The following is a 26,126-nucleotide window of genomic DNA, read 5'->3' on the forward strand; positions in this document are numbered from 1 at the left end:
GCCTATCCCTACACTGTAGGCAGTTGGACTGGATTACCCTTCCAACTCTGCAAATTATACGATTCTAGTTCATAATTTTTGGGATGGGAGGTGAAATATACTCGGAGTCAAGTGTGGATTTCATGCTCTTTATTCAGCTCATAGTAGCAAGAAATGAATGTTCCCCCAAAATATCTGCATTATATACATTATTTACACAATGGGCCGCACGTGATTGGCTAATTCCGGGATTCTCCTGTAGGCCAATCAGGTTGCGGATTCACTTCCACCTGGAGCTGGATTGGGTGGCTCCTGCGGACCAATCATACTGCTTTATTCTGGATCCTATTCAGCTCAGTACATAACAGGAGGGTGCCGGGTATGCACAGAACCGGAACCAATGCAACCGCCCATGCTTCCCCCACTTCCGCGAGCCCTGAACTATGACGGCTTCCCTGAAGAGCCAATCACTTCCGCCCGCAAAGGTCACCAAGCTGAAACGGCAAGGCTTGCCAACCAATAGCGCTCCTCCCCGAAGCCGGAGGTCGCACTTTGCCCTTCTCCAAGATGTCGCCGGCGGAGTCAAGCGGGTAAACCCATAGCGGTGGAACCACAACAAAAGTCACCCACCGCCGCAAGCACTACTACCGGCGCAAACCCGAACTTTTTTTGTTATCCCCAGTGCAAAAGACGAAGCAGCGTCGTGTGCGTTTGTAAGGGGGGAGGGGAGAGAGAGGGGGGAAGGTTTACACCATAGAGTCGCCGAAGCCTAGAGCGCCCAACAGGGATTCGTGACCGGAGCCTTAAGGGTGGATGTGGAGTTCAGCATCGAGACATCGCCTAGAGCGCCCAACAGAGACTCGCGACCAATGGCAGCTTTCGCCCGTTGGTTAAGTCTTTCAACCGGAAGTGTGAGCCGCCGACCCCTCCCCTCTCCCTAGGCGCGTGAACCTGGATGAACTCTCAGCCGAGGGTGCCTGAGAGGAGGAGGAAGGCGGAAGAAAGGGATGGCCGGGGCCGTGTGCGCCTGCGCGGGAGCGGTGCATGCTGGGCGCGGCCGGCCAGCCTCTCGCCCCGCCCCGCCCGCGCTCCTTTTCTTCCCGCGGTGACTTTGCACTTACCGGGCGTGTTGCTGCCGCCGCCGCCGCCGCCAGGATGGTCGGGGTGAAGGTGATCGCCAACGACGCGGACTTCCAGAGCGAGCTCAGCGCCGCCGGCTCCCGGCTAGTCGTGGCCAAGTTCACCATGAGGGGGTGAGTAGGCAGGGCCCCTTCGGGGACCCTTCGCGCGTTCACACGAGCGGACACACACGTGTACGGCTCCCTCTCTGAAGGAAAGGGGGCTCTCCTCATCCTCCCCTCCCCCTCGGCCCCTCACAAAGGTCCCCGAGGACGGGAAAGGCGTTATCCCCATTGTATGACCACATTCAGGGTTTAGTTTAACGCAGAGCTGTATCGCTCCGAGGTTGTGCCTGTTTATGGGATGTTATTTGGATTTTGGGGGGGGGGGGTGTTGTTGCTGCTGCTGGCTTTCTGTAGCTTTATTTTAGGTTTCCCTGCGATTCCTGTAGGAAATTACTCGGTTCGGTTTCGCATTTTAAAAAACAACAACATACTTTTTTGTTTCTGGCTACTTTTGCTACGTTGTTGCTATGTATTTTATTCGTTTTAAGCCGCCTTGAGCATAGTTTGATGGAGGCATACAAATAAATGTGTAGGCGTGTAATTGATTTACTTGTTTCGTAAGGTATGTATACACAGCTTGATTGAAAAACAAAATTTCAAAGCCAGTTTACAAGAAAGATAAGACGCTAAAACCCAGGGAATTATTTTTAACAACATGCAAAAGTTAAAACACTGAAATAAATAACAATTAATTTGGCTTTCTAAGCTTGCTCATTCATATTATTTAAAAGGCAAATATGTTAACCAGTTGTAATGAATTAAGTGACTTGGGCAGCTAACATGCCTCCCCCCTGGGATCTGAAGCAAAATTGTCTGAGGCTATATACTGTATAAATGGGACGCAGGTGGCGCTGTGGGTAAAAGCCTCAGCGCCTAGGGCTTGCCGATCGAAAGGTCGGCGGTTCGAATCCCTGTGGCGGGGTGCGCTCCCGTCGTTCGGTCCTAGCGCCTGCCAACCTAGCAGTTCGAAAGCACCCCCGGGTGCAAGTAGATAAATAGGGACCGCTTACAAGCGGGAAGGTAAACGGCGTTTCTGTGTGCGGCTCTGGCTCGCCAGAGCAGCGATGTCACGCTGGCCACGTGACCCGGAAGTGTCTCCGGACAGCGCTGGCCCCCGGCCTCTTGAGTGAGATGGGCGCACAACCCTAGAGTCTGTCAAGACTGGCCCGTACGGGCAGGGGTACCTTTACCTTTACCTTTATATACTGTATATGGTTCCTTTTTCTTTGCATAGCAAATGATTTTTTTCCCTAAGCACACAATCATATAAGTAAGGCCTATTCAGGTCAGTGGGACTTACTCGTAGGTAAGTGGGTCACAAAGTTGCAGCAGGAGGGTGTGGCGGTAGAGAAAGCATATTGTCCATTACAAACGGTGAGAATAGATCTTGAGGTAGGGGCAGATGTACTTCAGGGTTGTTGTCTGCGCTGTTTGGTTTTGTGACTAGACCCTGGAGGTGCACCAACTGGAGCTAAGTGCGAAATAGTGGCTGGGAGCGGCATAACATAGTTTTAACATTAAGGCTCAAAGTGCCTTTCAGTGCATGTTCAGTCCAGTAATTCATTTTATTTCCAGAAGTCTCACTGCAAACAAGTTCATTGCTAGTTCTCCTGTTGACCATATATTGGGCGAACAGTTCTCTCTTGCCTGCTTTCCTGACAAGATCTGAAGTGAACAAGAAGCCATCGATATATTCTGATTTTTGTGTGGGTCTGATTTCACTAGTCTCGCCAATTATCACACTTCTTTAATTTTTAATTCACTTTCTAAAAGAACATAATGAAGCATCAGGTTCAGAAGCAGGAAGGAGCCCTATTGAATATGGTGTTCAGAATGCCAGTGTCAACTGGTGAGAGTTCTGTGGGATAGTCCTCACAACTTGAACCCTTTTCAGGGCTACTTCACACATTACAGAATTTCTGTTAGGAACAGTGTGCAGCCTGCCTTTACGTAGTTACTGTTAGCTCATGTGTTGCAAGCACATGCATGTGTAGGAAGCTTGCCAGCATCACAGCCAAGTTGTGTGACAACAAGTAAGCAGCATGTGATTTCCTGTGCAAAACCAAAGTTTTGTGGCATGACCCAGATAGGGAGCAGTTGGGGATGAAGGGAGAAGGAACAGGTTTTCAAAGCTGCCTACCCCAATAAGCACATAGTTGAAATGGCATGCACTGTCATTGTTTTATTTACTCTGCCTTTTAGGGCAAGCCCTATAGCAATAAAAATGCAGCCATTGAACAAACATAATAAAGCAGACAAAACAATCTAGGGGTCCAGCAATAGTATCAGTACAAAGACTTGGCAGAATTTTTAAAAAGACCTTCTGGTTTGCTTAAGCCTGCAAGAGGGAGGGCTAAACAGTGCTTTTGGGTGACAGGATATTCACAAAGTGATATCTTTACATCTGCTGGGCTCTGCTTCAGAGTTATAGCCTGAGCTGTTGTTTCTCTGTAGAGTCATCATCATTCCCCAGATTTGTTACTACAACTTCGTCTTTCTCTGGGAACTAAACCCACACCCTAATTTGGGTTTCAGTGATATCCTGTGACTAATTGCTGTACTTCCTGCTTTGGAAAAGAATGCTCCTTTTGCAGTTAGTAGGAGATATTCTGAAGGTGAAATCCTGGATTCATACTCTGGTTTGAGAGAAAATTGCAGTATGCATCATGGTAAACCATAGTTATCACTAACTTCCAAAGTGGAGAAATAAGGAGTATATATGCACAAGGGTAGAGGAGGACCATGTGTGTTTGTAGGAGTTCCCAGTTGCTAAAGTACAGTTTGGCGATTAGAAATAGGACACTTGAATAGATCTGAATCATTAAGTTGGTGTGATGGTATAGAAGAGTACACAGTCCAAAGTTGGCAGTTTGGTTGGGATTATAACCTCACACAGGGTAGTCTGGGAAATGTTATTTGACATGGGAAAACTAAGTGAAAAGGGAGCTCAAACAAGTATGGTCCTGAGGAAAAAAAGAATGTTGAATAAAGGCACTGTAAAGAACGCGGGTGGCGCTGTGGGTTAAACCACAGAGCCTAGTGCTTGCCGTTCAGAAGGTCAGCAGTTCGAATCCCCACAACAGGATACGCTCCGAAAGCATAAAGTGCAAGTAGATAAATAGGTACCGCTCTGGCGGGAAGGTAAACGGCGTTTCCGTGTGCTGCTCTGGTTCGCCAGAAGCAGCTTAGTCATGCTGGCCACATGACCCAGAAGCTGTACGCCGGCTCCCACGGCCAGTAAAGCGTGGTGAGCGCCGAAACCCCAGAGTTGACTATGACTGGACCCAACAGTCAGGGGTCCCTTTACCTTTACCTTTTAAAGGACCTGAAACAAAACATCACCTGAGACCCATCAACAGAAGTGGGATCTACTGTGCTTTACAAGGAAGGAGCATATGGGCAATTGGTTTGCTAGGCCCACTCTAGACCTTGTCATGACAATTTGGGCAGTTGTGGTTTCTGCTATTGTTGCAACTAGAGCCAATCAGCATTGATGTGTGTGAGTTAGAGAAAGCTTCACTTATTTATTTAAACCAGCCAACCAACTGTTGGGTTGCAGATTTCTAGCTATTCATTTAATGTTTGTTCATATGCTGGCAGTCTGTGTAACAGGCAGAAGGGAATAGCAGGTAGTACTGGGTGGATCAGTCAGGGTGGGGCAACTTCAGTAGGACCTGAAGAAATAATATCACAACTAGTATGTCTACTGACACTGGTACTGGATGTATTTCTGAACAGCTAAAGAGCCGGACAGTAGCCCTGTAATACGTTTTGGAAAGTTGTACGGTGCCACGTGCTTGCACCTAATTTTAACCGGGATTGAACCAGATCAGAACTCATTTGGTACCAGCTTTTGCAATGTTTCATGAGAACAAGCTAACCAGCAATAGTACTGGTTAGCTGAGCATTATTGGCCATGTGAGAGAGCTAATTATTTCAGTTTTAAAAATTGGTAAGGTGGACTGAAAGGATGGCTAAACTGGTAGCTAGGGTCTGAATTTGCCTCGTGCTGGTACTTTTTTATATTCACTAGATTTTGATTGCCCCACATTATTTTGTTGCCCCACATTTCATCTTGAAATTATTGGAGGTATCTGTTGGCTTCTAATCAGTTTTTAAATGAAAATAGGATAGAGCTACTAGTGAAATGGTCACCTGCTATTTGACGATATTGGGCCACAGTCAGATTTTGTAAGGAGCCAAGAAGATGGTGGTACCCAGCTTCCTTCGCTGAATCATCATATCCTCTGATAGTGAAGGTATGGAGGAAGGATTGCCCTTTCTCCCTACCATAGCCATGGTGTCTTGTGTGACAATTTTTGATGATTTCTCATGGAGGCTATCCCTTGGGGTCGTCAACAAGATCCAAAATGAACTTTTGTATCTCTTGACAGTTGCTTATGTTAGCTACATCATAATACCTTGGCCTTCGTAATGGTTAACTGTATTAAAGTACTTGGCCATTATTCGATGGTGATTGTCTGGTCAAATAACAACAACAACAACAATTTATTATTTATACCCTGCCTGTCTGGTTGGGTTTCCCCAGCCACTCTAGGTGGCTTACAGCACACAAGAAATTGTAAAACATCAGACATTTAAAATTTCCCAATGCAGAGTTGCCTTCAGCTAACTTTTGTTTTTTTGTCAGATGTCTAACCCTCCACTGAAATATGCTATCTTGTTTTTCACTGGGACCCATTCTGTTGTGACTACAGGAATAGATTTCCATTTTAATCAGTATAGTTCTGTCCTTCCTGATTCCACTATGTAAATAAGTGCCAGCTCACAGAATACTTCTGCCTTGCCTACAATAAGGTCTAGAGGTAGAAGCCAGAATTGTGATCAAGCCCTGTAAAGATAGAGAATTTGTCCTAAATCCCCTTATTAACTGATGTGAAGTTTTCAGAGCTGTCTCTTTGGTTATGCCCTATTGCAGTATTGAACTGTTGTGATTGGTAATTTTCTGTAGCAAAGTCATTTTCTCTGCAGTCAGCTTTTACAGTGGAAAATCAGTAGGACATCATTGGTGTCATCCACTGGCAGAGAAACTGTTGACAAACATTCTGAAAATGACTAAGCTTATTATCCTGACCTACAGAGGTCTGTATAGTAGAGAGACCTAGTAGTTTGGGGTAATTGAAATTCTCTAATGCTGCTAGCAATAAGCTTTAAACACAGACGTAAGTGCTAGTTGTAACCAAATTGCCCCTTTCCCAAATAATGGTTTGGATACTTGAGCAGAGAGAAAGTCATTGTAAATAAGGAATGAAAGGCGGGGGAGCAATGAGAAGTGATGGTGCTGTATTGCTTTTTCTGCTGATGGGAGAACATATTTTGCTCAAGCTGTGTTTTCCATAGAATTCTCTTCCCATGCCAGTCAGTTTGATAAGAGGCCTTTGGGACAGACTGAGGTATTTCAAGGTCAGTGTAATTGTGCCTTTTGCTGAGATGCTTTGTTGATGGATGGTTTCATTTTTAACGTTATGACTATGTATTTTTACTATTGCTGTATTTTTACATAGTCTGTAACTATACTGGGTGAAGAGATGAAGAGAAGATTCAAAGTTGATTAAGCAATAAACAAAGAAAATTGTGTTCTTGGCTAATTATTGAAGCTGCCCGTGATGTTTTTCTTGCACTACTTTTACCTTTCTCCCTCCTTGTAATGGATAGATTAGAAGATAGTCATATTTCTTTGCTGACTTCAGGGGAGGGGGAAATCACAATTTTTCTTTTTTTAAGCCAGGTGCATGGCTCTGCACAGTTGTTTGTATTCAGGAATGTGAAATAGCAACATAAAATATTGGAATGGTGTGTATGGATCCCGCACCTTGGCAGCTGCCAGCATAAAAATAATTTCCCTTACTCTTGAGTTATCAACGTATTGATTAGGGTCTGGGGAGACCAGAAGCAATACAAGTCTTTCACACTCTTTCTGCTTTCCTCTGAAGCAGGGCGGAAGATGAGCTATCCACTCTTCCCTCCCGCTGAATTCTCTGTGCAAATCGAATGACTTTGGGAGGAGAGGGAGGGAATTGGTGCCATTCACAAATAATGGATTGCTCAGTTAAGTGGAGCCAAAATCTGTGGCTCCTTGACACTGGAAATGTGAACCCAACATGGAGAGAAATATTTAATAATCATAAATCAGAGATGCTGTGTTGGTGTTAGTGTGCGTGCAGAGTGGGCCACAGAAATATTCGTATGTGGAGTGTGTGAGAGAGAAGATGCAAATTGTCACAACTCCTTTCCTATGCTTGCTTTTGTAAGTCTTGGAATGAAGCAAAAGGTGCTGTGTTGTACTCTCCAGAGAGCAATATATTTTAATAAGCAAGAATTATTACATCACGAGAAAGCTGGATGTTTACTTACAGCTTGGGGAGTATTCTTTATGAGAACCATTAAGTTCTCATGGTTTTCTTGTTACCTATAGTCCCTGAGCACTGTGGAGTACACAAATTATGAGATGTGTTTCTAATGCCAAGCTTCGAGACTGTTTTCTACGAAAGGGCGATCGCTGTGGGATTGCAATTGAGTAGAAAAGGATTTTGCTTTACATAGGCTAACCTGTATGCTTTCATTATGCATTTTGCTGAGAAACGATGATGTAGTCAAGTTGACTTGAAAAAGTGTCGGATATCAATCTCCTTGGTCTGAAGCTAGATGTTTTGGAGATTACATGCAGCCAGTGCCAAAAGCAGAAGCCCTGCATCTCCTCTAGGGCTGGGCGATATAGCAATAGTCCATATCGTGGTATCGGTTTCATAATTTTTGACTTGGCAATATAGCACAAATCATGGTGTGTGTGTGTGTGTGTGTGTGTGTGTGTGTGTGTGTGTGTGTGTATGCTATGCAAAAATCACAATGTGGGGAAAACTGTGAAGCCAGCCAATGCCTCTACATAGCTCCATCCTTATTTCACATGTTGTAATATATCAGTATATCGCGATGTTTAGCTGGTGATATATCACAGACTTGAAAACCAGGTATCTCCCAGCCCTAATCTCCTTCCCTGTAGCATCTAGCAAGCTAAAACACACGTTGTGACTTAGGGTGGCAATGAAACTTACAATGCTGCTATCAGCAGCCAAAGAAAATGGGAGAGAAGGCCAGGTGCATAATGGTGGTTTATTTTACACCCCACTTTCCTTCAGCAGAGCTTGATGGATCTCACTTCATACTACTGGGAGGAAGAAGAGATGGCAGTGTGAGGGTTGGTGTTCTTAGTACCAGCCGCACAATCTCTGTTATCCTTAGCTTTAGCCTACTTTACCATGTGAATCCCAAGGGGGCTGCAGTTATCTAAGTGGACGTGCTGATGTGTGTTGTCCTTTTCTTCCCCCTGACAGATGTGGCCCATGTTTAAGGATAGCCCCTGCTTTCAACGCTCTGAGCAATAAATATCCCCAAGCGACATTTTTAGAAGTTGATGTGCATCAATGCCAGGTGAGTAGTGTTTGTGTTTGTGTGCATGAGCATGTGTCAGTGAACAAGATTTAACTCTTACAGGTGTATTTTTTTGGTATGTGGGATATAAATGCAGTCCAGAAATAAAATAAATATTTAAAACATTTTTTTCTAGAAGCCTGTTGGCAATCAGTGGGCACACCTACCTCAGAGGAGGAATAGGCTGTAGATTGTCCTGTAAAAGGCAAGATTGGCATTTATCAGGAGCAGAATGCCATGTAAATGTGTAAGGGTTAAGTTTTATAAATCTACTACTTCTCATGTTATTATTGGCAAGAATTTGAGTTGTATGTTGGTAGAGTTTAAGTTTTCTGCTGTGGGTGGAGGTACATTCAACTGTAGACAGATCTAGCCATGATAACCATTTTAAGTCGGTGGTTCAAAACAAGCAAGCTGTCATGTGATGGATGCAATGATCCCATGGTAAATTGGGTCATTTAAATTTTGTTTTTTTATTTGAATGCTGTGGTTACATTTATCTGTAGTCTACCAGTTTGCCTATACCAGTGTCTGAATCAAATATTGGCCAGATACAATGAACGTTTGGGCCTTTCTCCTAACTCTCTTGATTTCTCCACTGAGATGCAGAGAAGGTGGCATAAAACGCCAACCAGATATTAATCAGAAAAAACTTTTGTAATACAGAGTTGACAGAGCTGGATCCAGAAGGGACCCTCAAACTGCGAAGCTGCTCCTTCAGGGGGAGTGCAACCCCACCCAGGGCAGGCAATTGACCGATTTCTCAGGCACAAAAACTACTTACCCACAGTGCCTCCATATTGCCAGGATTCAAGCTTGTGCTGCCTCTCCCAATTCAGATTTTTTTAGAGTCCGACACAAATCTTAAATAATCAATATTACGAGGGTTAGAATAGAAAGTTCTGCTGACGTGACATTTTATGATGTGTGACTGCAGTTGATAGAAAGGTTCAATTCAGCTGGCCTTTTGAGTGACTCCGCTTCAACCCTCTGCAAGCAATGCTACATTTTTCAGCTATTAACTTGAAGCCTGGTAGTATTTAATGTCAAATTCTGGTTTCCTAGTGTTGTATAATTTGGCTACTTGGAACATATTTGGTTTGTTCTTTCTGGTATAGACGTTAAATTCATCCAATAAAAGGCTTTTTAATTATGCAGAAGTATTGTTGGCATTTAACAATGCAAGTTGTACCGTAAGGCTTACATTATTAAATTTAAGCCGTTAAAAAGCTGTTGTTCATTCGCTCTTTTATGAACTAACAGTATCTTGGGTACATATCCTTATCCTTATTCTCAGTATAGTTATAAAACTTTGGAGAATATCATTTGGTGCAGTTTAATCTCGGGTGGTTTTAACTTAGTGTACAGAGTCTGAAGAAACTTGTGAGTGGTCTTTGAAGCAAAATTTTTAAAAAGAATGTGGCAGTACAGTGTTCTTTCCCTTGTTGTGCAGGAGAAAGCTGGCTCTAATAGTCCTTGGCTAAGGCTTTAGCCTGTATCTCATCTTGTGCAAAAACAAGATTACATACATAGGGATCCTGGCCACATCTAAAAGTGCATGGAGAGATAGTAATGGGATCATAATGTGCTTCACTTTTGTAAGGGGAAGACATTCAGAGAGCTTTTAAGTGTCTTCTTTGTCTTTCAACAGTGGATATGTGACTCCTGCTTGTCAACTTTTTCACAGTGCTCTCAAAACTGCTGCAAAATTTGACACTTGGCCAGTTCAGATGTAAACTACATGGGTTAATAAATTATAGCTTATTAAGAATTAGTGTTTCCCTTTGCTCCTCCCTTGCACATCATCTTCATTGTTCCAAACAGGGATTATTAAATTGAGATCATTATGTCTGAACCAGCCCAGTGGCTCAATTCAGGCACCATGCCTAACGATGGCTTGAGCTTACAAATAATATATAACAGGCAAACAATGTTTTAGCTGCTCTTCTGTGTTACTTTCTCCATGCTCAGATTCATGCAATCACTCCCATCCTTATGGTGCAGCCACCTCTAGAAGTGGGGCAATGGTCATAAGCAGAGTTTGTCATTCCAGACGTCTCATCAAACTGTAGTTTGCAAAATCATGCTTTCTTAAATGCAGTTCAGTATGGCATCTGAACTGAGCAAATGTACCAATATCTTTTACATACATGCCACAAGAAGCTTCATTTTATGGTAGCCTTTAGCACATGCTACCAAAAGTACAGTCATACCTCGTGTTACGTTTGCTTCACGTTGTGGCTTTTCAGGTTACGAACGCAGCAAACCCGGAAGTGTTTACCATGCGCAGAAGCGATCTGCATGCTTCACACATGCGCAAAAGCGCTCTATCGCACACACGCAGTTGCGGTGCTCTACTTAGGGACTTTTTGGGGTCCGAGTTGCACCCTGAAATGGATCGTGTTCATAAGTAGAGATACACCTGTATTAAAATGTAATCATGAACACCTTTTTCTCTGTTGGGGAACAACATAGAAAATTGTATTTCCAGTTAGCACTATTTTTGCATGTAGGCAGCAAACATGCTGCTGACGATTATGTGGATGACCTGGGATGATTGCTACTCTTTTGTTCATTAAATACTAAAATCTTGCTACACATTGCTAACTGTTGACTTCTCAAATGCTAGGGAACAGCTGCAACCAATAATATATCGGCAACCCCAACGTTTCTTTTCTTCCGGAGCAAAGTGCGCATCGACCAGTATCAAGGTGCCGACGCTGCTGGATTGGAAGAGAAAATCAAACAGCACCTAGAAAATGATCCTGGAAATAATGAGGATGCCGATATTCCAAAAGGATATGTATGTATATTTTATCTGGATACTATTCTAGTGGATTATTATCTGCGCAGTATTAAAATGTTTGCATTCGAAAGGATCCAGAGGATCAGGATGGAGCTTCCATGGAGGTGCAAAAGCTCTTTGCATGATCTGGGACTTCTGAGGGTCCCCTTTCCACTGCACTCCCTCCTTGCTCTCCTCCTCCCCTTAAATAATGCCTTTGAAAGTTAGAACTTCACCTCCATCAAGGCAGCCTCTGTTGCATCAGGAGGGAGGGAGAGATACAGAATGTATTGATGCATTTGAAAGTTAAGAGTACTTTTTGAATCCTGGCCCAGATTATAGAATTTTGAATTTCTCTTTCTCCATCCCTCCACCCCTTCTCTCTCTCTCTCTCTCTCTCTCTCTCTCTCTCTCACACACACACACACACACACTCAAACACAAACACACTGAGCTTTCTGTTACTGCTCTTACTGCACATGCAAAGTCTTTATAGCTGGTGCTCACAACAGGCCTCTTGTCTAGCAGCTGTGGAAAGGGGAAATTTTATGTTGGGGATTATTAGGAAGAGGATTGAAAATAAAACTGGTGATAACATAATACTTTTATATGAACATATGGTGCGTATGCAGAACTGCATACAGTTCCGGTAGCCGAACAGGTTATTGAAGACCTGGAAAATGTTCAAAAAGGGGTACTAAAATGTGTAATGTTGCTTGGTGTCTAGGGAGCACATAACCCTCAAAATACAAATCCCCTTTCAGGTGGTTTTAAAAAAAAACAACCCCACATCCTCCTGGTTATGGATTCTGCCCTGAAGAGCTGGGAACAGTTTTCCCCAAGGCACAGGAAAAGCAAAAAGTGGTCAGTGAAGGGGGGAAAATACCAAATCCATAGCAAGTCCACAAAGCTATTGGGATCAGCCAAAATGTCTTAAATCATGCGCAGCTGTTTAATTGGGGCAGGATCCTACACTAAGCAGTGGAGTGGAGGGGAGTTTTAAAAACTTTTAGTCCAGATCTTGAAGTCTTGAGACCAGAATTTCTAATCCTCTTTGTGTCAAATGCTACCTTCAAGTTTTTTGCCTTTACTTAAAAGAGAAAATAGATCTCAGCAGATTTTTTTTTTTTTAACCATCTTTCCTTTTTGAGGTTTTACCTTGGGGCTCCTGAATGTTGCAAATCAGGGCTTGTCTGACAGCTGGAGTGACACGTACATGTAAATGAGAACCTTAATGTGACAAAACACTCAACTGGAGCTGTCATCTTCATGACAGTGTCTGAGCATCATTTGATATAATATTCCTCTTAAAAGGGGTCAGCTTTTGTATCCTGCCCAAAATATTAATACAACCCCTGACAGAGTACAGTGTTTAATATTTCAGCCAAGTGCCAGCGCAGCTAATAGTTCAGTAGCTCAACAAAAGCACACCCAGCTGCTGCAGTGCTGTGATGGTTTGTTTTCCAAATTAGCAAATGCAATCCATTAGCCTTTGCTGGGAAACTGTATGTGCTAACCTAGAATTATGTTAAATGCAAGAATGCATCTCTTTTGAGATGTTAAGTACTTTAAATTCACAGCTAAATAGACGCAATCCCTGCTACCCAGTTTACCTTTTCAGCTGAATCTTTTTCCTGTAAATAACCCCGTGAATATAGGCCACTTGCATTTGTACTAGTTCAGATTTACAAATGTTGTTTGTACCGCTGTGTTCATTGCGTCTAGTGTGAATGCAAATAGTTAAGCAAATAGTTAAATGTAATAAGCAGTTGTAGCAGCTTTGACTTCCGACGAGGCATTTGCTTCTAAAGTTTTTCAAAACTGTCCTGAAGGACACAAAAGTGAAGGATTGCAGAACTGTACTTGGACTGTCTTTTCAATTAGGTAAATAGATTTTCCCTCCTTTGGTGTTTATCTTTGTTTTTATTATTTCAAGTGTCCTGTTTCTAAACTGCCTTCTTGCCAAAGCGCTCATTGTAATTTATGACACGAAACAACAACATACAGCAGCCTTCTCCAACCAGGTGCCCACCAGGTGTTTTGGGTTACAGCTCCCATCCCAGCCAGCATGGCCAATGGTCAGGAATGGTTGGAGTCGTCCAAAATATGTGGAGGGCACTGTTAGTTAAATTCAGCTCTGGTCCTCCGAGCTGATATGGCTCATCTTGGCTTGAGCCCAGCAGAGTATAACCCAGAGTCCGCAATGAAAGAATGAGGCAGGTATGGCTACATTGCTAAGCTTTATTACTAAGCTATGCTGAGAGCATACAAATATACATTTTGTCTCTCTGAGAAGCAGAGAGCAACTCCAACAAAGAAACGGCAGTACAAAGGAAACAGGAAACCAGTAAATGTCACATCCCATCTCCCTTTCCCGTGTGAATCCAACAGTATCTAGACTGTGGAATGAAAACATAGTCCTGTGACTACCAGCAGCTGCTCAGTGAGGGAAACAGAAACCAACAGGCACCAGGTTTGGGATAAGGGATGAGAAAACGGTGGGTAGGAAAGAGAAGAGAAGGGATGATCAATCTGTATGTAAAAATAAGTGCCGCTTGGTTTTGCATGTTTATCCCCTGTAAATGTCTTATAAATGTATAGGCCAGCCAGGTGATCATTGTCACTGTCTCTTACTTCTAGATGGATTTGATGCCATTCGTTAATAAAGCTGGCTGTGAATGCCTTAATGAAAGTGATGAACACGGGTTTGATAACTGTTTACGTAAAGACTCTACCTTCCTGGAATCAGACTGTGACGAACAGGTATATTGCCTTCCAGAGAATATTACATTATGCTATCAAAAGGACAAAGGTGTTCTTTTGGCTAGAATAGTACTCCCAATTGTATGCATGTTTAAAATACTTCATCTGGGGTCTAAGTTGGTGGTGGCCATCTGGGAAACAATAGCATTCTAAATCCATGTGCAGTTCATTGTACATTCATGTGCAGTAATGTTGTGGGTCAATTCATTTGAGATCCCTCTTAGATTTTTTCCCCCTTTTGCTCTCTCCACAGCTGCTTATTACAGTAGCTTTTAATCAGCCTGTCAAGCTTTATTCTATGAAGTTTCAAGGGCCTGATAATGGTGAGTAAAAAGATTTCCTCTTTCAAGAGAAGCCATCTATGCATGCAGCCGCTGTTGATTTTAAAAATACAAAGCACAAGACACAGGTTCCTTGCTTGTGACCCTGTTCTCTTACTCCTAAGTCTTAAAGTCTGGACCTGACCATCAAGCACATTGCCGCCATACCATCAAGTTTCTGCAAATGCACTCCAGGCAGTGCAAAACTTTGCAAAACAAGCTGGCTACTCCGGTTTTGCTGGCATATTTCCAAGAATCTGCATTTACGAAATTATGTGTTGTGTCACTTTTGTCAGGTGACATGTCAGCATAGCTACCTTTTGGTATCATTGTTCTGAAGACCGTGGTTGCTAATAACGTTAATTTCTGTTATACCTATTTTAATTGTGTGTGGTACGTATATTGAAATGAAGGCATGAGCTCTGCCCTGAGAAGGCTAGGAACACACTCCTCCGCAATAGGAATGGAGTCTGGACAAGTCCATTTAACCTGCTCCCCAGCTGAGGTTGGAATTGTGCTATGTGTAGTCACTTTAATGCTTTAGCCTGCTAAGGGTGGTGCAGCCCTTACTAACTAAGTAAAGTTATAAAATTTAAGCGAGTGATGTGCTTGCTTCTGATAGAAGGTTCTTTGCCTCGGGGTGCAGATTGGACATCATAATTTGCCTGTCTCTTCTGAATCTACATAATTTTGTACACAGAAGAACTTTGAAATACTGTCAAGTATATAAAATCATGTTTTGAGGGTTTTTTAAAGAGTCAGTGGCATTTTTTTTAATCGCAGGTCAGGGTCCAAAGTATATAAAAGTGTTTATCAACCTCCCTCGATCAATGGATTTTGAAGAGGCAGAAAGAAGCGAACCCACTCAGGCCCTGGAGTTAACGCCAGATGATATCAAAGAAGACAGTATTATCCAACTCCGCTATGTAAAGTTTCAGAACGTTAACAGTGTAACTGTGAGTATAAACCTTTGAATTCATTCCTGGTTAACAGAATCCTATGACATTATAAAAGGCTGACTCCAAAGCATGGTAGATCCGCCAATAACTTTTGCCACTTCCACCATAGTTTTAATGCAGTGAAGCCCAGCTATGTTTTTCCCCCTCTTGCCTCTTAGATACAGCAACTGGTAGGGATCGGAGCCTGGAATATTCAGGCTTGTCAGACCCAGCTCCTGTCAAGCTTGAGAGAGAGGAGAACAAAGTGAAGATGGGTCTGGGCAGACAAAATCACTATTTTGCAAGCAGCAGCAAAAATTAAACCACAGAGGATTAAACCACAGAGTGGTTAAACCACAGAGGATTAAACCACAGAGCCTAGGACTTGCCTAGGTCAGAAGGTCGGCGGTTTGAATCCCTGTGACGGGGTGAGCTCCCATTGCTCGGTCCCTGCTCCTGCCAACCTAGAAGTTCAAAAGCACGTCAAAGTGCAAGTAGATAAATAGGTACCACTCCGGCGGGAAGGTAAACGACATTTCCATATGCAGCACTGGTTCGCCAGAAGCGGCTTAGTCATGCTGGCCACATGACCCAGAAGCTGTACGCCAGCTCCCTCGGCCAATAAAGTGAGATGAGCGCCGCAACCCCAGAGTCGGTCACGACTGAACCTAATGGTCAGGGGTCCCTTTACGTTTAGTGTAACTCAACTCTTCTGGCCAGAAGGTGGTGACATCCTTTAACTGCCTGGTTCAAGCTCCACCTTGGACTTGAATCCTATCACTTAGTTAATACAACCCAAACATTTTCCATGAACAAACTTGAAGGGGTAGACTAGTCAGCCCTGTCCCATCTTCCCTTCCCTTTGCTTTTCCCTGAATTTCAAATAAGTTGACTATTTTGTGGGCTATTGGATCCCTCCACATCATGTAACTCAGTACTTATCTTTTCCATTTCAGTTATTTGTCCAGTCCAATCAAGGTAATGAAGAGACGACGAGAATTTCATATTTCACATTTATTGGAACACCAGTCCAAGCAACAAACATGAATGATTTTAAGCGGGTATGTTCAAATCTGTCTTTTAAATTGGAGACTGGATTGCAGTTTTTAAAAGCTGCAAGGGACAGTGAACAGCTCCCCATCACTGTAATAAATTGTGAGTTCTGACTCTTCAAAAGTCTTCCATTCCCACTGCAACTGATGTAGCCTTTTCGCTTTAAAAAAAATGAAGAGTGGAATTTGTCTTGGATATTCTGCCTTTATGAAGTGTCCAAAGAATGCACGGTTGCTTTAAAACGTTTGCAGAGCCAAATGACCTCTTAAGCCAGGGTTTTCCAGAATTGATTGCTTTATCTCCAAGAGGCCAGAGAGAAGAGGAGAGGGAGAAGACAACTGTGGCTCTTAGTCTACTTTTCTATAGTAGTGAATATGGAGCCACGTTCAGATAAATACGAAAACCGGTTTTCTGTATAAAAAACATATGTCTTCATGCATAATAATAATAATGATGTTATTCTGCCTCCAATTCTGTAATGGCAGAATATAAGAAGCTCTGCTGGACAGTAGCAATGGAGAGTATAAAAAGCCAGCAACACAAGTGGAGGAATAAGAGAAATTATGAATCGTGTTAGTCCTTTGATCTTTAGATGCCCTGCTTAGGTACTCTATAGCTTCTCAGCCTTTCCTAACCTGGTGTTTTCCAGATCTTTTCAACTAGACCTTCCACCAGCCCTGACCATTGGCCATGCCTCATGGGGCTGATGGGAGTTATAGATCAAAACATCTATAGGGCACTATATTGAGGAGGCTGCTATAAAGGGTAGCAGTCTGTTTCTCCCCCAGATTCTTAGCTTGTGCTGTAAACCCACAGATGTGATAAATAATACTGGGCTGACAACAAGTGTTGTCAGCTACCTAAAAGGCAATGTTGCAAGGCAGAGGAGAGTGGGTCTCACCTTGTTAATTAATTAGCCTATACCAGATGTGGAGAACCTTTGGGCTTCCAAATGCTTCTGAACTAGATTTCCTTCCAGCCCCAGCAAGCATGGCCCAGTGCTGTAGTTGTGAAACATCTGGCGGGCCAAAGATTCCCCACACCCACTCTGTATAGTGCAATTTAGATGATGCTTTTGAAAGGAAAGATGTGATAGGGGCATTTTGGGGAATCCCTGACTTAAGAAGTGCATTTAAATATTGCAAATGTGCATGGTATTTTGTATGCAGTCATGTTCGGAGCGAAGGAAACTCTTTGCACAGAAAACTTGATCATTTGTCTCAAGTGATCAAGGTTGACTTGAGTTGCTGTGCGTTGCCCACAAAAACTTCTTAACCGTTTATGGTGTGTTTTAGTCTTCGTGTTTGTCTGCCCAGTAAATATTCTATACTCCATGTCAGGACCATAAAAAGAGCTTTTTCAGATACTGGGCAAAAGTAGGAGAAATTTGTTAGCATTATGTGTTCTGGGTACTGTAAGACAGAGTACAGTAATGAAATAGAAGAGCTTTGGGTAGCCAGTAGGAGAACAGATACAATGGAAAGCAGGGCTCCTGTACTTTTCATAGGTGTGTGGAAATAATAGATTTTACTGGATGCAGCTTGCCATGCAAGAGAGAGAGAAAACCTGCACCTAGTAAAATTACCGTATTTTTCGCTCTATAACACGCACCTGACCATAACACGCACATCGTTTTTAGAGGAGGAAAACAAGGAAAAAAATTCTGAATGAAACAGTGGATGTATCATTTTTGTGCTTCATGCTGTGGCCACAGACATGTGATCTGATGGTGAATTTGGGGTAGCTCAATGCAAAGATCCTGAGGATCCATGTGGATCCATGCTTTTTAACCACATTTTTGCACCATCGCAGCCCCAGGCAACAGTGGGTGTGTGATTTTTGGGGGGCAGGCTGCTATGTGATCTGATGGTGAATTTGGGGTGGCCCAATGCAAAGATCCTGAGGATCCATGTGGATCCATGCTTTGTAACTACATTTTTGCACCATTGCAGCCCCAGGCAACAGTGGGTGTGTGATTTTTGGGGGGCAGGCTGCTATGTGATCTGATGGTGAATTTGGGGTGGCCCAATGCAAAGATCCTGAGGATCCATGTGGATCCATGCTTTTTAACCACGTTTTTGCACCATTGCAGCCCCAGGCAACAGTGGGTGTGTGATTTTTGGGGGGCAGGCTGCTATGTGATCTGATGGTGAATTTGGGGTGGCCCAATGCAAAGATCCTGAGGATCCATGTGGATCCATGCTTTGTAACTACATTTTAAGTGGGGAGTGAAGGAAAAACACAGAAGGGACAAGAGAGCGGTGTGCAGAGAAGCAGCTGGCTAAGAAAGCAGGAGAGAGATTTTACGGGAGGGAGGAAAGAAAGGCAAAAGTTTCCACAAACCGAAGCCAGCTTTCTCTCTCCTCCTGCATGTTTTCTGGCTGCCTGCGAGGAGCACGGAGAGGAATTAGAAGGAAAGACCTCTGCTTTCCCCTCTGCTTGCCTGGAGGGGAGGGGATTTGCCTGCTCTTTGTTCCGTTTGAGCAAACACAGCAACGAAACAGAGGAGGGTGGGCAGTAAGACCCTGAGGCAGAATGCAGGAAAGCAACCACTTCCTCTTTTCAGGTTTCCCTCTCCGACACAACGCACGGTTGATTTTTGCTGATTTTTGTTCCTGCGCTCCCCTAATCGGCTCCAGGGACCCCCCCCCCCCCACATTCGCTCCATAACACGCACAGACATTTCCCCTTCCTTTTTAGGAGAAAAAATCTGCGTGTAATAGAGAGAAAAATACGGTATTACTTCTGTGTATCCTAAAAGGCAAAGAGCCTTGTCCTTATGACAGTAGAATTATCTATCTGATCACTGACAATGCAATTCTATATCTTTCGACTCAAAACATCCTGTAGATTTCAATTCGGGAGTACTGTATAGGATTGCACCCAAAATCGTTGTAGTGAAAAATAATATATATTGCTTAGCTAAACTGTAGTTTTTATGTGCACATACTGAGATTAATTGGGGTGTTAATGGTCCATTATTAAATAAACAATACTGAATATTTAAAGTTTTGCAAGTTACACCAAAGTTTTTAAAGGCAGGGATGGAACTAAATCCAGATTTTTAAAAGAGGTGCATTCCTTTTTAGCGACTTAAGTTAAATGTGCATTGGAAAAGAAGGGGGTGATTCTGCAAAGTGTTGCCCAGTATTCTTCCACGGAAAACTCGTTTCTCTTAGACAACCTTGTCTTAGTGGATGAGCTAGCTTGGCTGGAGTGTTTCTGGTGTGGCCCCCTCACCTTGCTTCAGCAGTGGTGGCATCTGTGTCTCTGAGGATGGAGTCCTGATGCTATTGCTGAGAAGATAGACCCAGCAGAGAAGTATCTGTCGTTATTGGTGCTGTGATGGTGGAAGAGGAGCTGAGAGAGCTCTCTGAATCGGATGTGCTGAATAACGACTGAGGAATACTCCTGGAAATGGTGACTAGATGAGAAGCCATTGGAGGCCAGACAGAGCCATCAGGCTGCCATTTTCCCCTCCAGCTGTAGAGAGACGCAACACTACGATATAGCTTAGCATCTACATAGAAGATCTGAATTGCCTCCAAAGTTCCAGAGCAAAAGCTTGGCTACATGGCATGCATGAAAAGTCGGGACAGGGAACATCAGACCCAGGGGTCATATTCTGGCTCTCCACATCATTCTGTGTTCAACTTGAGAATGGGGCACCTTGGAAAATGCAAGACCAGCTTTATCGTATCAATAATGCAATGGAAGGACTTCGACTTACAGATGTATTCAGAATAGCAAGGAAAACTTATACTTTATAGCCCTTTATTTCCACTCCCCATAGAGGATTGTGAGTTCAATAACTTCTCCAAACTTCTGCCCCCTCAAAATAGCTTCCCTTGCTAATATCTATTAAGGTCCTAACTTCTCCCCTCTTGCTTTAATTGGAATGTAGAGTAGACTAAAAGGCAACTGAAAGTATGAGTTAAATTACACTGCCCGAAGTAACACCTAGGGGCTTTCATTTTTATTGTTGTAAGTTTCGTTTTTATTGTTGTAAGTTCTTCCATTGCTACCCTAGTATTAAGTGAAGTCTGGGAATGCTTTGCTTGCTGCATGTGTTGCTCAAACTTTGCAGGCTTAAAATGCAGAGACGTGCGCAGGAAGACAGAGAGAGGGAGGGCAATCTTTGCTGCTTAGGTCAGAGTAAGGCTTGGCATGACCTTTTTCGTTTGCATAGATGTCATTGCTAATTTGAAATGTCAGATAAGTCCATATTGGCGGGGGGCAATAGAGCTCCTGCCACTCCCTTTAGCTTGGAGGGCATCCAGGGTGTGCAGTCGCATGAGATACACAGCCAACTTTTCTGTGGCATGGCGCTTCCATCCCTTCCTGTTCACTTCCTACGGTTTTTCCTTTGCTTCGTTGTAACGCTCTGTTTCATTACTTTTCAGCATTTCCCTGGCCCAAAGAAATAAAAATGCAGAAGATTTCTGTTTCTTAAATGGTCTTTCCTCACACCGCCCCTTTTCCCCTGCTCCTTCCGCTCATCTAGCATCTGCCTTCTCCTTTCCATCGCTTGGGGCACCATCACATCCTGCTCTGCGACGGTTTTCCTGAGTCTCTTTGCTTTTTTTTAATCTCTCTTTCTCATGGACTTCTCTTTGTTTTTAATATACCATTTTTAAAATATATAAAAAAAAATCTTCTTTTGCACACTGTTTTTGTCCCGCCCACCCCAAAAAACCATCTCATTCTGTTATTAGATGCTTCAGAAATTCACCTGACAGCTCATTATTTGCACCTATGCATCTGTGCATTCTGTATTCACTGTAAGTAACGGAGTTCGAAGAGGTCTGCTGTGTTCTCAACTGCAACTCTGGTCTGGGTGACCTGTAGCTAAAGTTTTCCTGATAGGGATTTTTTTCCAGCTCCTGCACTTGCCTTGAAGACTCTTCAACACAATGAGGTTTTTCTGTCTCTCAAGGTTGAGCTGCCCTCTGATAACTTATGTGAAGCTGCCTGAACAGAATCACCATGGGGCCTTCTTAGGCCAGTGTTGGTTGTCCGCTCTTGCACCAGCTCTCCGAGATAACCGTACAGAGAAGATCCAGGCACTGAAACGGCAATGCTACGTGTTAACCGTGTGCTCTGTCACTTGTGTCATGGGCCCCCTCCAAGGCAACCTGTGCCCAACATCCCTGTAATCTGGACCCATGGTTCAATCCGCTGAGAGCCAGTTTTGCAGCCGTGTGTTTTGAAATACGATGCAGCAGCTTGTCTGAACACCGAAGGGGAGGGTCCATCTTAGGGTTCACACTGCCGCTTCAAAAATGATGGAGCAATTTAGATCTTATCTGTGGTGGATACATTCAAGTGAAGTAATGAAAAATGAGGTGGTATCTCGGCTAGAGTACAGCAGTGGTGAATGCTGCCTTATCAATGTTGCCTTCTTAATCTAATGAGGAAGAGTGAGCCCATTTCCTTGTTGAAAGAATCCTGCATTGTACATCCCCGTATTCTTCTGCCATTCGTCATCTGGAAGTGCATTGTGCTCTGTGGCATGAGGACAGTATACGGCTAAAAAATGTATTGTAGCAAAATTGGGCAGGATTTTAGGGCATAGGGCATAAATCTACCCACTTTTGAGTGTACAGCCAGTGTACAAGTTAATCCTTAACCGAATAAAGCAGTCAAGGGACCTCAAGTTCACCCACCTGAGTGAAATCTGCCCCTTATGGAGAATGAATTTTTATGTGAAGTGCACAGATAATAAGAAGCAAAAAGTGTGCCAGGAATAATGAAATATTTCAAGAGGCGTTGCTCTGTTGTGTTTGAATTATCTTATTAGTCTCATGGTTGGAAATCGTTGGTGTAAAGTAGGGGGTTATAAATATGCTAATGAAACGTCAATATCAAAAATATTTAATTTTTCAGGTAATACACATGGGGCACTTGAGCATTTGAGCATTTCCCCCTCTGAATGGTATAGATGCATACAATTATTATTTTTTAATGGTTGCTCCACCTCTGCTAACATTATAATTGTCTAATTTCTGGGTGTACCTGCTTAATCCAAACCTGTAGCGCAATGCTTTAAGCACTACCGAAGAATAAACATTTCTCTCTCGCCTTTCTTGGATTTAGTTTGCCTGTTTATAACATGCTTAATTAAATCTTAATTTGGTTGGTTGTGCGTGTTTTTTCACTCAGTGTTGTTTTGTGAGATAATAATTCTACATTGGCCTCTGCGTTTGAGAATCAATTATCTGCATGTCACTACGTAGAACGATCCTTATCCCGTAAGGGTAGGCTAGCCTTAAGTTCCACCCCCTTGAAAGAGTAGAGCCATCATTACTTAAAGTGTGACTCCTCATAGTATTGACCAGCCTTCCCCAGCTTGATGCCCTCCGTATATTTTGGACTATAATTTCCATCAGCCCTGGCCATCGTCCCATCATCATCTTGATGACTAGAACTGGTGGGAGTTGGGGTCCACCACATCTGGAGGGCAGCAGCTTGGGGAAGGGTGCTCTTGACCATGAGCTGAGGTCCTTGATATCACTGGTGGCTTATAGACGTTGCACTTGAGAGTCTTATCATCAATGTCTGAACTATCTGAACTGTGTGCTATTTTTTAAAAAAGAAGAAAGAAAATGCCTTCTTAAATGCACAAATACTGTATGATAAGTGAGACCTGTAGAATTAATATAAGCAGTACACCTGCCAAGGAGTTGCTATATCCCTCTCAACCAAACACAAGAATGTTTACTATGGGATAGATCTGAAACACGGTTTATTTTCTCTTCCTTAGCCTGATCTGCTGAAACAGTCAGCAGCAATAAAAAGTCCACATATATTTTGTCACTAGCATGATGACCAAGGACTGTATCTTATGTTCCCTTCCAGTGCAAGGGCTCTTGTGCAACAGCATTTCACTGGTTCAAAACATTTTGCCCGTGGAACAAGTCATGCCTCTAAATGGCTTTAACTTAGCACTACATTTGATACAATCACAAGGGTTTGTACTTTGCTTACACAGAAACCTGTTACTTGCTTTAAAATGTAATTTTGTTGCCCTTGCCACACAAAAAAGAAAATGGATTTATAGGTAGACCGCATACCAAATGGAAGGCATGCCTGCTTAGTTTGCATTGTGATACTAAGACCTTGCAGAACTTACTGGTTTAAGTGAAACTTCTTTCCAATGCGTAACCTCCTAACAATGCGTACTCAGAAGTAACTCGACATTATTTCAATAGGGTTTACTGCCTGTAAGTATGCTTAAGCTTAAGGGCAGAGAAACTGATTCTGTTCCTCTCTGAGCTGCTGCGTTCCCAGGAGGAAGCCTTGGGGCGTCAAACCGCTGTATGTGCCACCAGTAGGAAATGCTGTGAAAGTTAGGAGGTGCATTGTGAGTTTGCACACTGGTAATGACAGCGTATGCTATTCCGGCCATTTTCACCCCAGATCCCACCCTGCTGCCTTAGAATTCAGTGCACAGAGACCCCATCATTCCAGAAATCTAGTCAATATTGACAAGTTGGCTCTCCCTGCAGTGGGCGTGTTGCATACTTGACAGATTTACTTCTGGTGGACCAGCTCAGGTAGACCCGACACAGCAATGTCGTTACATCATAGCTTACTCAGCCTACTCTGGGCTCCATGACATTATAGGACATTTAGAGATAGTGGTTTAGCTGTAAGCATCTGAACGTGGACACAAGTAGGCAAGTTTATTGGATGCCCCCCCCCCCCTACCCTAGGTAGTTCAACTTTGGTATGAACATGTGGGGATTGTATTGCAGTCAGTATTTGAATAAGACCTTGCTTTATTGGCTGAGTGCATACTAAAAGTTACCCCATTTGATCCTCTGATCATTTTATTACTGGCTAAATTTGGTTTGCAAGAGGCACTGGGAACTGGCGGCCCTCCAGGTGTTGGCTCATCAGCCCCAGCCAGTCAAGGGTGGCGAAAGTTGCAATCTAGCAAGAACTAGAGGGCCAGAAGTTCCCTGTCGCTGGTTTACAAGATCCCTCTCCCACTGGCGCTAGAATGCATGTTGGGGAGTCTCTAGAAGACTTGCTCTTTGGAATCCGTTCCCCTTGTTATTTGCCTAAGTTCTAACTCCACTTTTCTCTTTTCTCAGGTCGTAGGCAAGAAAGGAGAGAGCCACTAAAGTATGAAGAAAATGCTGGGAAGGGCCTTATTTACAATCAACATGGGATCTTCACATTTATTTCTAGCTCCTGGGAAATTGCTTGACCATAGCCAGAGAGACTGTCAGTCTGTTCCACTATAATACCATTACAAATAAATCACTGCATTTTTGTTAATAACAGGATTTCACTAAAAAGTGTTTTCTGTTGTAATCTTGGGTCATAAATTTGTAAATAAAATCCATTAATTTTGCCAAGTTGTTTAGTGCAAGATTTGCTGCGTTACTTTGAAGGTGGAAACTGGACTCGGGCCTCCTCTAATTTAAATATCCATCTTTTGCCGAAAATGTTTAAATAACCCTTCATTTTCCCAGTCTCTGTTTTTAGAGATGGTTTTTATTCCAAGCGATTGAGGCATATTGGTTCGTCCGAATTCTCGGCACACTTCCGTAGATCTTTGTCAACTGTCTGTCAAAGTAGCTTGCTTTGAAAACAGGGGACTTCAGGGTGTGGGGCCAATGCCCCTTTGACCCCTTTCCAAGGTGACCTGGCAACAAATCCCATTGGCACAAGGGCTTCTCTGCAGGTGGCAATTCCAAGGCTAGGTGGCCACGGATTTGGCCGAGGGGTTTCCAGTTGCCAACCCTTATCAGGTATAATAATAGATGCATTTGTCCCGGTGCTTGTATTGAACTGTACGTGTTCATTGAAAAAGACCTGAAGGATCTCTAACATGTTTTACACAAAGACTGGCTTTGCTGCTGCAGCAGCATCCTATATCTCTTAAGCTTATGCAAAGCTCTCTGGCTGTGGCCTCTTCCTCAGAGGAGTTTCCTATCTCCTTGTTTGCCGATAAATTGTAGTGGCTTTCCTGAATTTGTAGCAATCTTCAGATCAAATCACGTCTACTGTCCCTCTCGACTGGTGTTATTCAGAGATCCTTGTGTGGTTTTGCTACATGAGAGCAAGAGGTATTGGTGGCTCTTTCTATGCCCGGGTTGGGTTGGGGGGGGGGGGGGAGTCCTCAGATCAGATGGATGGCATGCCAGAAACATCACTAGTGCTCAGAACTTCTATGGTGATTCCTTTTTTGTGAACCGTCCTTGGCCAAGGGAGTTCCAATACAGTTCCAGTTTCTCATGCTTTGTAACAAATTTGAATCTAGATGTCAAAGTGAGCAAATCCTGGAGCAACGTTTTGCATAGTAATGCCCCATACCTACCCGCTATATCGCCTCATAGTGAGGTAAGATGCACAGGGCAATAACCAACATTGCATGAGCACACTTGCTTTTCTCTTTCTGCAACTTTCCATTCCCGCCACCTGCTCCAAAAGCTCCCCCAACCCTCCGGAACAGATTTTGGAGGTACACAGGGATTAGCTCTGCTGGTGGGAGAGGCACAGTTGGATTTCACCCATAGTATGAATGTGGAGGCTGAATAGCTTTGTGTTCTGTCTGAGGCTAGTTTTGCAGAGTCTTCTTTCAGTTTTGCTACCTTCACCCCAAATCTGACCTCTCTGGGAAAAGGTGATGATCAAATATTTC

At 43.4% G+C, this 26,126-nt stretch overlaps 1 protein-coding gene across 3 annotated transcripts; it reads left to right on the top strand.

Annotated features, from left to right (window-relative positions):
- Window positions 1-589: 589 nt before the first annotated feature.
- TXNL1 (thioredoxin like 1) lies at window positions 590-24,837 on the top strand. 3 transcript variants are annotated; one of them, XM_077936462.1, is made up of 9 exons: window positions 590-1,232; window positions 8,516-8,612; window positions 11,242-11,415; window positions 14,038-14,160; window positions 14,414-14,483; window positions 15,264-15,436; window positions 16,375-16,479; window positions 22,358-22,406; window positions 24,571-24,837. In XM_077936462.1, the coding sequence occupies exons 1-8, from the start codon at window positions 1,024-1,026 to the stop codon at window positions 22,385-22,387; spliced, it is 981 nt and encodes a 326-aa protein (XP_077792588.1). In that variant the 5' UTR covers window positions 590-1,023; the 3' UTR covers window positions 22,388-22,406; window positions 24,571-24,837. The 3 variants fall into 3 exon arrangements, with proteins under 3 accessions (XP_077792588.1, XP_028603941.2, XP_028603940.2); XM_028748108.2 differs by lacking the exons at window positions 22,358-22,406; window positions 24,571-24,837 and adding an exon at window positions 20,875-22,351 and having other exon boundaries at window positions 591-1,232; XM_028748107.2 differs by lacking the exon at window positions 22,358-22,406 and having other exon boundaries at window positions 723-1,232.
- Window positions 24,838-26,126: the final 1,289 nt, after the last annotated feature.

The sequence above is a fragment of the Podarcis muralis genome, chromosome 11 (assembly GCF_964188315.1).
Source record: "Podarcis muralis chromosome 11, rPodMur119.hap1.1, whole genome shotgun sequence".
NCBI classification, from domain to species: domain Eukaryota; kingdom Metazoa; phylum Chordata; class Lepidosauria; order Squamata; family Lacertidae; genus Podarcis; species Podarcis muralis.